General features: G+C 44.9%; 1 protein-coding gene across 1 annotated transcript in view; it reads left to right on the top strand.

Moving 5' to 3' along the window:
- BMP7 (bone morphogenetic protein 7) overlaps positions 1-4,485 on the top strand; it is a gene marked incomplete at its 5' end in the record, with an annotated part of 41,438 nt that extends 36,953 nt beyond the window's left edge. Inside the window, 3 exons of the mRNA XM_083873233.1 lie at positions 456-532; positions 1,074-1,184; positions 1,691-4,485. Coding sequence (XP_083729359.1) covers positions 456-532; positions 1,074-1,184; positions 1,691-1,840 — 338 coding nt within the window. The 3' untranslated portion in view covers positions 1,841-4,485. The remainder of the gene's footprint in view (positions 1-455; positions 533-1,073; positions 1,185-1,690) is intronic.
- Positions 4,486-12,998: the final 8,513 nt, after the last annotated feature.

The following is a 12,998-nucleotide window of genomic DNA, read 5'->3' as shown; positions in this document are numbered from 1 at the left end:
GTCCCTTGAGCACCTCCGGAGATGGGGACACCACTGCCTTCCTGGCAGCTCCTTCCAGTGCCTGACCAGCCTTTCAGTGAAGAAATTCCTCCTGAGCTGTTCTTTCTACTTTGCTCTTCAGCTCAGGCTAAATGTCCAGGATGGACAAAACTTTAAAACTGCACTGATTCTCCTTTTAGTCTAGGCAATAATCAGAGTGGTCTGTGTGATCTATTAGGAGGTCAGAGGAAGTCCAGAAAAAAAAAAAAAAAAAAGATAAAAAAACTACTTTCCCAGGTGCTTTTTTTTCTTTGCACAAAAAAGCCAGAAGTGCTTTTGATATATATTGAACTCAGCCATTATTATATGACTAAAATAAAAAAGCCAGAAGTGCAGCAGAGGAGCAGCAATGCCTCGTTCCCTGCTGAGGGCTGTGGGAGCCCAACCTCATGGCCAAACCCATTTTCCCCTGACAGAGAACAGCAGCAGTGACCAGAGACAGGCCTGCAAGAAACACGAGCTCTACGTCAGCTTCAGGGACCTGGGGTGGCAGGTAAGGGCTGCCTTGGCACATCATTTATCAGGGCAGCACTGGGATCCAGCCACTGGATTTTTTTATTTTAAATCTTGAGGGGAGAGATACCCTATGCTGCCTTTAGCATGCTGAAGTGCTTCTGCTCAGTTGGGAATATGAATATTTAGTGTGAGGCTGGATGGAAGCTCAACACACTCAGGTGTTTTTGAGGAGTTGTGGCCCTGCAGGTTCTCTGGCAGTGCTGAAGGCACACACTGCTCTCCATTGTCATCTCCCTGGTTGAAGTTGTGGACAGCCAGGAGGACACTGCTGAATGGATAAACAACTGAACCCAGGTGTTCAGCTACTCTGTGGGCACATCTGCAATGTGGGATGTGTCCCTCCAGGAAGAACAGGCACTTTAGAGGCCTTTAACAGAGCTTTAGACAGGCCAGGGGGGCAGATTGTTATTGTGCAGGCCAGTGGATGTATGAATGTTTAGATTTATGTGCTGATTGGCTTTTTGTTTCACTGCATTTCTGTCTTTCTCCACAATCTTAACAACTTCAATTTAATCAAGGACTGGATCATCGCTCCGGAGGGCTACGCTGCCTATTACTGTGAAGGAGAATGTGCTTTCCCCTTGAATTCCTACATGAATGCTACAAACCATGCCATTGTACAGACACTGGTAGGTGCACCCTACCTCCTCACACAGCCTTACATCTGACAGGTGCTACTCAGAAATAAATTTATCCTCAAAAGGTGACAGGGGAAGGAAGATCTGCCTTGGCTCTCCAGGTGTCTGCAGCATCAGGCTCCACATCTGGCTGATGTGGTTTGAATTAGTATCTGAAATGACCCTGTCTTTGCTGCAGGCACTGACAGGCTCTCTCTGGTTTGGAAGGGCCCTGTGATAGACATTGCAATGGGGGTTTAGTCCCACTGCATGGGGAGGAAGGAGCAAGACCTGAGACCCACTGTCAGCAGCTCTTGGGAAAACTCTGTAAGGTTTTACTCCCAAAAGTGGGTTTGGGGTCAGGCTGAGGAAAGGGCTCAGTGAATCCCAAAATTATACAGCTCAGCTACTGTCTGAGTGAGGATATGGGACAGGCAGAAGGTTGCCCAAGGAGAGAAAAATAAGGGGGAGGAGAGGGGAAAAGTAAATCTTAACATTCCTCTCTTTTCGTTCCCCAGGTTCACTTTATAAACCCAGAGACTGTGCCGAAACCCTGCTGTGCTCCTACACAACTCAATGCCATCTCAGTGCTCTATTTTGATGACAGCTCCAATGTTATCTTAAAAAAATACAGGAACATGGTGGTACGAGCGTGTGGCTGCCACTAGAGTTGTAGGGAAGAGAAAGAAGAAAGAAAAAAGAAGTTATTTGTAAAGACTGGGTTTGTGTGGCTCTCTGGGGGAGGGGGAAAGGTTGGTGCTCCAGCCATGGGTTTAAAAAAGTCCCAAACCATTTTAGGACCAGGCCTCTGAAAGTTCAGACAATGGAACAGTTTCTGGATCTAAAGAGGCATTTGAACACATTTTGTTTTAGTTTATTACAGACAATGAGCTTGTAAACTGAAACAAGCCAGAGAAACAGTTTAAAACCAAATCTGCTTACAAAATTGGCTCCTACAGTACATACTTCTGCAAATGAGTCTTTCTGGAGATTGCAAACTCACCAGAGTGTTGATTGTGAGTAAAACAGTAATAATCTATCCAAGGTGAGACTGTGCTGTGACTAATAAGTGTGTGTAGTTCCTGTAACACGGTTTGCAATAAAATAAGTGAACAAAATATACCTGGAGTGAACAGGTATTTTGTTAGAGAATTATTGCTTCCATCCCTCTGCTTCAATTTCATAAGCAAAGCCAAGGATGACTTACATGCAACTTCCAGTATTAAACTACAGTAGCAAAAGCTGGATGTGGATTGACACAAATTCAGAGGACAGATTGGGCTAAGAAAAAAATTAAATTCAATTGGCAGGCAAAAGAATTGAAGAAAAGCGTTTCAAAGAATGAAAATTTTGGGGTGTGTTTTTTTTCTAGCAACGAGGAAGGAAATTTCCTCTTGCAGCCAGAAAGTATTTCAATTTGCTATGAACTTGAAACAGGAAAGCTGCAAAATGCTGAGACAGAGGGATCAAACTGGGGTGTGCTAAGCAGTACAGAGCTGTAAGTAAAGATCCTGCTGCTGTGTGGAAAATGTCCATTGACTTCCCTGAGGGAACAAGTGCCAGCACTTTTCCAAGAGCGTGGAGACCCAAAGCAGAAGGTGCTGTGAGTTGGGATTTACACCCAGCACCACAGACTGGGAACAAGCTGGGAAACCTTCCTTCCTGGGGCCAGTGCTTCTGATAAACCCCCTGCTCTCTTCTTGGCTTCACCTCAAAAAAACCCAAAACAATCCCCTTCAAGGGCCACCAAGAAGCTGGAACCAGAAGCAAGAAAATGTCCCCTCAAGGCTTTTCTTTTTCCTTCTTTTAAAGTCACAGGTTACACAAACATCACACTTCAGTAATTAAGGCTCAATTAAAGTTGTTGCAGAGAAGAATACAGAGTTGCAGCAACCAATCACAAACCAATCCCCCACTTTGGCACCCACCAAATTAGGGTTGGCATAAATTTCACCAGGGAGATAAAAAGAAAATTATGCCCAATAAAACACCACGTCCAGCACACCCAGCTCTAAATCTCCAAACTTCCAAAAGCTAAACGTCCAACAGATGGGTCCAGGACATCATGAATCCCATGGATGTCTCCTCAGTGAGCAGATGGGGCCATGCAGCCACAGTGGGGACTTGGCTCCACATCTTGCCTTAGAGGACAGTTAGAGAAAGAAGATAAATGAAATTCTGAACTTCACTCACTGCTCTTCTCCCTTAAAGTCACAGATGAAATCCAGACCAGATGCCTCACTTTAAAAAGAATGAGCAAAGGAAGAAAAAAACCCTACTGTCTACAAAATAAATTGGAAACTTGTTTCTGATGGCCTAATTCTCATCTCACTTAAGTCAATTGGTGTTTTCCCAGCAGTTTTCTCAGTAGCCGGATTAGGCTGATGGGAAAGGGGAAATCCATCCATGACATTGGTAGGTTTTGAATGGGGGCCTTGGTGAGCAGCTGGATGTTGCCAGATGTGCCTGGCATCCCAGCCAGGCCCCTCCAACACCTGCAGGAGCAGCCTGGCTGCAGCAGGCACACTCCACAGGCAGGACTCCAGCAAACATCCCCACGGGGAGACTTTGGGCAGACACAGCCAACCCCAGGGCAGGACAACAGCTGAAGCCAAGAGCCCACCTCTCCTGGAGCCTGCAGACAGCACCATCCACCCTCAGCATCCAAAACTGCCCTCAGGCCACCCCTGGTTTAGGGTGAGGGATTGAAATCACACAGGTTTCGATGTCACAGGAAGCATCTTTTGACATTGTACACATTTATCCACCAGTGCTTCTGTAAACCTCCTGAAGGAAGTGAAGGTGCTGCCTAGAGAGTTAAAAGCTGATCATGCCTGAACTTCCACTATTTAGTAGTCAAGGATTAGTTTTCTCTTGTGGGTGTTTCAGTGTTGGTGGTCACTGCGTTGGTGTATTGCATTTTTAACTTGGACCATGGTATCTTGCTGTATAGGATTCATATATTAAATATTATGTGGGGATTGTTTCTGTTTTGGTTTTTTTGTTGTTGTTTTTAAGCATAATAACAGGACTTCTGTTGCTAGGCTCAACATCAGCTTCGCTGTTTGTACATTTTTATGTAAATAGTTGTCACAAGCGGAAGAAGAATTATTTATTTCCATCTCTGAATTCCTTTTCAATCACATGCAGGAAAAATGATTCCGGGTTCCTAAACACATTTGTTTCCTTATTTAAGAAGATATTTATTAACAGTTGGCAAAAATGCAAACACATTTCTGGTTCTTTTCATAGAGCAGTTGTCAGAAGCCTTTTTTGTACAAACTAGTAAAATAAATCATTGCAACTTTACAAAAGATATCCCGACGACATTGTGTATCTGTGTGGTTATTCTCCTTTTGTTCAAAGAACCTTTTTGGCTGGGCACTGTTTCATCTTGAGCCTCTGTTTTCACGCAGCTCAAGTCTCTATGTACGGGCAAAACTGTCAGATGTCATTATTTGGTGCAGCTCCTTTGGTCCAAATACAACAGGGAGGGAAGAATAGCAAAAATATGGATGTGTTTTGCAGTCTGTGCTGCAAAGATCCGTGATTGAATTATAGTGCAGCTGTCAGCAGCTGTTTCAAAGAAGCAGGGGGTAAATTAGTTCTGTTTACTGCTAACATAGTTCAGAGATTTAGTCATCCCAATAAAATTATAGAGGCACAAGAAAGGAAGAAAGAAACTCCAAAGAAACATCAGCCAAGAAGCTGACATTTTCTAATTTAGATTGTTTTAGCATATTTGAGAGATGCTGCTGGCATGAGGTTTCCTACTGTGGATACCACACTGCATTGCTATGGGGGCAGCTGAAAAAAAAAAAAAAAAAATGGTCTAAATCCCTCTATTAACTGAGCATTATATCTTTGGGGCACAACAGCAATTTTGGGGTTCTTGTTTACTTTGAACTTGAGCAGAGTTGTGCCAGTTTATGTAGATATATTTGCTGGGCCAGAGGATTAAATCATCAACATTTGGGAGTTAATCTGCCATCTTCCATGAGCAATTAAAAATTCATAAGTAAATTTGCTTTGTGCACTGCTCAGAGTCCAGTAAAGTATCAATGGAAAGACCTTTATTGATGCAAAACAAGACCTACTCAGCTTCTGTAGGCCTGGACTAATTTTAGAAGGAGAATCCTCTGGTATTTCTCCTTTTGGTCCCAATTCTCTCCATTTAGGTGTAAGGCAGGTGGTGGTGCCAGCAAGGGGAGAAAGAATAAAATAATTATTTTTGCTTTGCAGGGCTGGTCCTGCAGCCAACAGCAGCTTTACCACTGACTTCAACACTCCCAGCCTTATATCATGAAATATCTGCTGGTTCCCAGCTCTGCCACAAATACACACAAACTTGCTGGATGTGCTTTGGAGCAGCTTTCCCAGCCTGGGAGCCAAAAACTCCATTCCCAAGCTGGTTGCAGCCTCCCCTTGGTCTGCAGCACTCCTGTGGCTTTGTCTCCTCATCTACTGTTCTGGAAGAGGAATTCTTGACATGAACACATCCACTGCCATAAACTGGCAGGGCCATAAACCCCTGGTGAACGAGCTTCCAAACAAGCCAGATTTATCTGAGTAATGACTTTTTAAAGCACATTTAAAGCATTTTATAGAACAGTTATTTTAACTTCCTTTCAGGCCAAACTTTGAGGATGTTATGTTTGCTTAATTGAGCTGTTTCAGATCTGTTCCAGTACTGACAATGAGATCCTTTTGTCCCTATGCAGGAAACTGCATCCGTTGCTGCCAGTGTTCGTATAATAAAAAATAATGATTTAAATAAGCCTTAGTGCAATTTTAGGATTCCTGATTGTTATGGAAGCGTCAGTGTAAAGCCTAAAGCCAGAGAGGGACAGCAGAGCTTGCACAAGCACAGCTCAGGGCAAGGCAGGATTCCTTGTGCTGCTGGATTCAGTCCCTCAGCTCTGCCTGCAATGGGAACAGACTCTTCTGGATAAAAATCCCCAAAGACTCATCTTTGGAGTTCAGAATTCACATCCTCTCTATGCTTCCATCCAAATAGCCTGCTTGCTGACTTCCACTGCTGCCACAACACACATTATTCTCTGTATTCAACCTTCCTTCAGAGAGAAATTCTGCCCAATTAAGCTAAAAGGAGCCAGTTTGAAGTTTTTATTTATCAGGTAATGATTGACAAGACCTCGAGGCAAAAACTGGGAGCACTTCATACTACAGTCATTCATTACCAGAGTACAAAAGCAACACAAATGGGTTATTATGGCCACTTTGAGTTACTCTGTTTTAAATAAAAAATATCTATTCCCTTTTCCTCCTTAATGCTGTGGAATTTGTATCCTTAAATCAGCAGCTGAGAAAAACCAGAAGTTTAGAATAACAGGTTTAACACACTGATTTGTTTCCTAGCTGGTTTTCCAAGGGTCCATTTACCAGACAGTAGAAACAGACTTTTTAATTTTAATATTTGGAAAGTTGTTTCTTGGTATTGTGAGGTTTACCACTTCGGGATAAATCTGCTGTTTTCACCAACAGAATCCTCATGTATAAATTAATTCCATAAATGAAGACAGCACGATCTTAAAACAGCTTAAGTTGGGCTTAGTATTTAAAAAGAAAACAGGAGAAGCCATAGACAGATTCATCAGCTCCACAATTTTTTCCCCCAGTGAAAGGTACTGGGAAATGTTGGGGGAGAAAAAAAGGAGGCTCAGCCTCAGCCCCACAAACCCTTAGAAAGACAATTTTGCACTTGACCAGTTTTTGCAGGCCTGGTTAGGCATTTAACCTAAAGCTCTACATGGGGCTGCCTGAATTAGCCTCACCCTCAAAGAGCTGCCTTGCTTGTCTGCAATAAAACCCAATCCCAGGCCAGGCAGCAGTCATTTGGGGGATGGAGTGTCTGGGACTGGAAAGGAGGGGGTGAGTTTATCCACTGAACAAACCTCAGTGTATAATTAAAACCACGCTCAGACCCTTCCCCAGGAGCTGAAGTGACTCCTGAGTGAGCACCTCTGTGCTGCTGATAACTTGGGCCTAATGGGCTTATTTTAAGAAGCTCTTAAGAAGAAAGGAAGAGATGCCAGGAGCTCAGTGGATCTGTTGTTCTTTAGTGTGTCAGCACCTGGGGCTCCAGCCTGGGATGTTGGGGTTGTGCTGAATTTCCAGAGCAGGTTTGGGATGTCACTGTGGTTGTGGAGTGCAAAAAGGGCCACAGAGGCTTTTTTGACCAGGCTCCCCATCTTCCCTTCCATTGCAGGATCTCTCCACTAAGGCCCAGAGTGGACAGTAGCCCCAGCAGTGGCCAGGCACTGATGGTGACACCAGCAGGGTGACCTTTGGCTTGGCTAACGAAGGAGAACTGCTGCAGGCTGCTGGATTTATCCCCATTTATTCCTATTTGTTGCTGCTGTGTCAGGTGCTCCATATAAAATATGTGGAAGCAGAGACATTGAGTGTCTGGATTCGGTTATGAAGGGTCAGAGCTCAAAGATATCATTTCTCAGGTCCCAACAATTTAAGCCATTTTGTTCAGCAGTTAGAATAAGCTGTAGACAAGAGCAGAGCAGGCAGTGACTCTACATCTCTTCCCCTCAGGCAGAAGCACTACTCAGACTCTTTAAAAAGAGAGATTTGGACAATTGCTTAATGAGAATAAATTCATCATTTTAGCTTCTATCTTAGGAAAGGAGAACAAACCAACATATCACCTAATCCAAAGCTGATGTGTGAGGAGTTCTGCTTCCCATTTGTTTATACACTTCTCACAGTGATCTGCTGCTGACCTGTTTTTGGCTCCTGAAGTGAGAAATCAGCTCCTGAATCCACTGAAATGGGTTGTTCTTCTTTAACAGGGATGACCTGGTTGAACTGCCAGTTTTAGGGGTTGATTAATTACTCCAAAGATGAATTTCATGACACCTCAGGGCTCAGCTTTAGAGGAGGCCAGGCCTCCTCTAAAGTAGAGGTAGGGCCAGGCCTTTGTGAGAAGAAAGAATGCACCTACTGCCTTTGCAATTGTACAACCAAGTTCTGAAATCCATCTTGCAGGGCTCCCCTGCAAACCCAGCCAGTGGTTTTGGGGAGAAGGAAGACGATGCTCACAGAGGCTGGACCACCATCAACTTGGAGCAGCTTTAATCAGGAGACCTTTTTCCCTAACACCAAGACAGACTTTTTTTTTCCTTCTAAATCAGAAAAATGCACAAGTGATTCCAAGTTCAGCCCATCAGTTGTTTTGGTTTCACATGACTACTGAGAAATCAACTGTAAAAGCTGGTGCAGTTATACACACACACATACCATGCACAGAATGTGAACTGTAAATACTGGCAGGGAGTCTGCTTTAAGAAGCTGCAGTTGATGTTGTGTCAGAAGAGCCCTTGGAACCCCCATTTCCAGAGACTTATAGAGCAGGGGGGGTGGGGAGGGAATAAATCCGATTTTGCTGGAGCTTTGCCTACAACTTCTCAGCCATAAAGCCTTTATTTATGGCTGTTACACAGCATGAAGGATTCAATTTGTCCTTTGTTATGAATTTCAGTGGATCATGTAACTGTTTATTTCCAGATATTTAAAAAAAAAGTTGGCATTTTTGGTTTGCAGGAAAAAAAAAACCCAAAAAAACAACAAAGCTCCTCATAATCTACATTAGTGAGGACATTCTTAGACCACACTGGATAGAGACAGGGGGTCCCAAAGCTCTGAAATTTTTTTCAGGGAATTGCAGCCCCCTCCCAGAGCTGCTGGAGGCACTTCTTCATGGGAGTAGGTGGAAAAGCACAACCAATTCAAAGCACAAACTGGATCAGCTCTTCACAGCTTTGAGAGATTTCCTGCTTCTGGTAGCAGCTGAGAACAAGATGCTCAATAAAGAGAAATCACAGCCAGAGAGGGCCGTGTGTCTCCAGTGACTCAGTGCACTCTGCAGTGGCAATGTGGACTCACAATGACAGTCCTATCAATTAACACTTGCTGAGCATTTTCCCTCTTCAAAGAGTTCCTATTGATGTCAGTTAAAAAGGAAGATGCTTGTATTTTGAATTAGTTTATTTCTTCATCTGGCTGAAGAAGAAGCCTTGAGAAACTTGGGGTTTTTTTGGACAAGAGGTAACAGCTTCAAGTTAAAAAGAGATGGAGGCTCCTTCCTGGGAGTTGTGGAGGATTGACAGCAAATTAAGCCCACGGGTCAAGTGTGTTCTCCAGATGGGAGTGACAGTCTTTGAGGAAGCAGATCTGGTTTTCTGCTGCAGCACCTCTCAGAAAATGAAAAGAAAAAACATCTCCGCTGGCACTGCAGGATACTGGAGTGGCTTTTGCCTCATTTCCAGACCATGTGTCACACACACCCTGGTGTCTCCTCAAGTGTCCTCCTTCCCTTTATCAGCAGAGGTAGAAGACCAGGGATGCATCAGGTCTGTGATCAGCTGCCTCCTCTTGAAATATTCTCAGCAAATGGAGAGGTGGGACAGATCACAAGGACTGTCACCATCTAGGTCAGACCCTGGCACACCAGAGACTGCATTTACTGCTCCTAGATGTTAAAAACCAAATTATTTGTGGTGATTTATGGCCAGTATGAGAATAGTGACCTCGGGGGCTGGTTCTAGGCTCAGGATTCCCCAGTTTTGCCAGCCTCTGGTAGAAAATACACAGGTTAATTGGACAGAGACATGGCAAACCCTCCCCAGCTCCATTCCCTGCCTCTGAAGGGAGTGTAAATGAACAGCATGCCAGAGGTCACACACACATTCCCAGAGAAGTTTACATTTCATCAAAATCTGTCCCTCCCACCCGGCACTTATGAGAATCTTCTGGGAAAAAATAACAGTTAATCAATTCACAAAAATATTGAGCTACAGCTCTTCCCTCCCCAGTCAAATTAAAGACCTTTCCTGTGCAGCTGATAAACACTGTGCCCTGTACTTTAGGTGCTCATTGCTGGTGTCTACCTTAATTGCTGCTTCCCATTTGCTTTGGCCCCTTCTCAAAGGAGGCAGCACATCTAATTGCACACGGAGGGAGATGTCTGCCTCTGATCTGTCTGAGCAGTTTCTCCCTCAAGTAATTTAGAAGCGTCTCTGTTACTCTGAACCAGTAAATGAGAGCAGCTTTGGGATTCAGCCATCTTCCCCAAACTAAAGGATTTCCCCTGTTCAGTAGGATGTTGTCACATCTGGCTGCCAAAACTGCTTATTGTGCTGTGAGTTGTCAGCCAGAGTGAAGCTCCACTGCTGCCTGAAGTTGCATTTGTTGAGGCCTCCTCATCTTTGAGAGGAAACTGCCATATCCCCCCCTTCCCACTCCATTTTCTTCTGTCATTTACTCAATTGCATCAACAGCAGTATCAGAAAGTTTGTGGTGATGGGGCTGGAATTCCTCAGTGGAGTTTTGTTTTAACACATCTAGAATACCAGATATCTACTGAGCTATATATAGAGATAGGGCTGCATCTCTGAAGAATTAAAAAATAAAAAAAGGCCTCTACTTCCGAAAGCCACAAGGCCACAAAGATAGATTATGTGAATTACTGTCATTACCAAAATTGCTGGTTAAAGAAGGACTTCTAAGCACCCTGCATTGCTCTAGCAGCTCGACTATAGGAACCACAGTAATTACAAAGTATTTTAAATCATGCCAGTACAAACACGATCTGGAAATGGAAAACACCGTGCTAGTCATTGCATCTGGAAATTAATGGCTGGCATGGAAGTGCATGGAACTGGTTACTCATGCTGAGCAGTGGGCACAGTGAAGTCATGTCCACCACCACTCCTGACTACCTTTGACTGCAGGCAAAGGTTATTTCCAGTCTCACCCACACTTCTGGCAGCCCCCAGATCCAAGGGCTGCTGCTCACAGAGAGCTGGAATCGCTGATAGGGGACTGAGCTGTCAGCTCACAACATCCCCAAGTGTCAGGAACGTTGTGACACACAAAGGCCAAAGGGCCACACAAGCCACATCACCCTCTCCCACAAGATCAAATCAGCATTTAAGTCAAATAATGCACAAAGGAGCATTTTAGTGAGTCTATTTGGAATAATAAATGTTAGGAACTTCTTACTAAAAACCTGTGAGAGAGGAGTTTGTAACCACACAATTTCCACTAGAGAGGGGGAAAACCCAACCAACCAAAAAAAAAAAATCTTTATAGCAACTTCCAGATTCATCTCATTTGTTTTACTGGCAAGAACAGCTTTTCCCCCCATCCTCTGCACAAGGAGGGAGGTGTGGGGGGACAGCAGAGAAGGACAAAGCAGAAGCTCATCCTTTTCCATCACACCTGAGCCCTGGTACACAGCAGACAGGTCCCTTCCCCAACACGCTGTCCCAGCTGCAGGTGAGACCTCGCCTGTTGCACAACATCCTGGGGACTAATCTCCAACACCATCAGCCTGGAGAGTGCCTGTCCTTATCTACTGCAGAGCAGCTGTTGTGGGCTCCTGTCTGCCAGATCAAAGGAGAGCTTATTCCAACGAGCCAGGGTTACTCAGAGAGCTGGAATCAGCCTGCTCTGGGATGGAGCTGGCCCAGCCTGGGGTGCAGAGCAGCAGGATCACTCCAGCCACAGCTGCAAGCTGAATTCTGCTGTCCTGAGGGCAAGAGCAAACCAGCTTTCAAAGGCAGAGCCTCTCTTCATTCTTTGTTTCTGCACCCCTGGTTCCAAGCAATGCTTTTGGTCCTCTGCAAGGATAGAGCGACACCCACTCTTCCCTACAGATCAAGCTACAGCAGCAAAAGTCACAATTTCAGGATTATTTTGTCTGCAGAGTGTGAAGAACTCACAGGAACTGCCCCCAGCTCAGTCCTGCACTCCCCCCTGTCAGTGAGTGGAGCAGAGTGGGTCCAGCAGAACAAGGCCCAACACACAGAGCCAGCAGACAAACTTTGCCAGCTACAACAAGTGAGGCCACTGCCTAAATTGCTCGTGTCACAATCAGACCCAGCCCTGCTCAGGACCAAAAAGAAGGTGAAGCCAGAGCAAGTAAATCATTGGAATGATAATTAAAATAACATTGCTCTAAAAACATGACACAGAATCCCCTCCACCAGGATTCATGCACTATCTCAAGCTGCAGCCTGGTCAGTGATCAGTCCAAGCACCTGTTTCTCAGACACTGCAAACTACTGCAGCATTGTGTATAGGACTGCAAAAGATAAATCTTACCTCTCCAGTGTCAGAGGTCCCCTTTTTCATTTCCTCCATGCACTCCTCTCAAGAGAAGTAGGCTGTGACATCGAGGTAGCACCAGCATTTTGTCCTTCCAGGGAAAAGAGCATTTGTACCTTTCTGAAGTCACCAAAATATCAGAGGCCACAAGATCTTTCCCCTCCTTAGGACTAACTCTGGCCTGTCTAACCAAGCTCCCAGCTCAGCTTCTCAGTGACTGCTTCAAAATCCTACAACTCAATCCTTTTTGGGAACTTCTGATTTTCACCTCATTTGGTGATAATTTACCCATCCGTTTGTTCAATCAGCGGTCACCATTGTCTCTCCCCAATGTGGTGTGGCTTAAGCATGGAGAGGTCTCTCTCTGCCCTTCCCCCAGGCTCCAACCCCAAAGACCTCATTAATTAGGCAATCACCCACTCTGGTGATCACCTTCACCTCATGGATTGTGTTCTCTGTGTCCTCTGCTGGCCACATGAAGCCACCCACACACCTGGCCCGTCTGCAAGGGGATCTTCTACCCCACATCACTGTGGGGACTGGGAAGAACCTGCCTCAGTCTTGTCTCCCTTTCCCTGGGCTCCCACAGCCAGGCTGACCCAGAGAATCAGGATGTCCAAGATTGTTTTTGGGCTGGTTTACACGTCCAGCTGGGCAGTGAGGAGGCGTTCCTGGTGAAATCAC

Source organism: Zosterops lateralis (assembly GCF_965231275.1).
Source record: "Zosterops lateralis genome assembly, chromosome: 16".
NCBI classification, from domain to species: domain Eukaryota; kingdom Metazoa; phylum Chordata; class Aves; order Passeriformes; family Zosteropidae; genus Zosterops; species Zosterops lateralis.
This window is presented reverse-complemented; position numbering and strand designations above follow the sequence as displayed.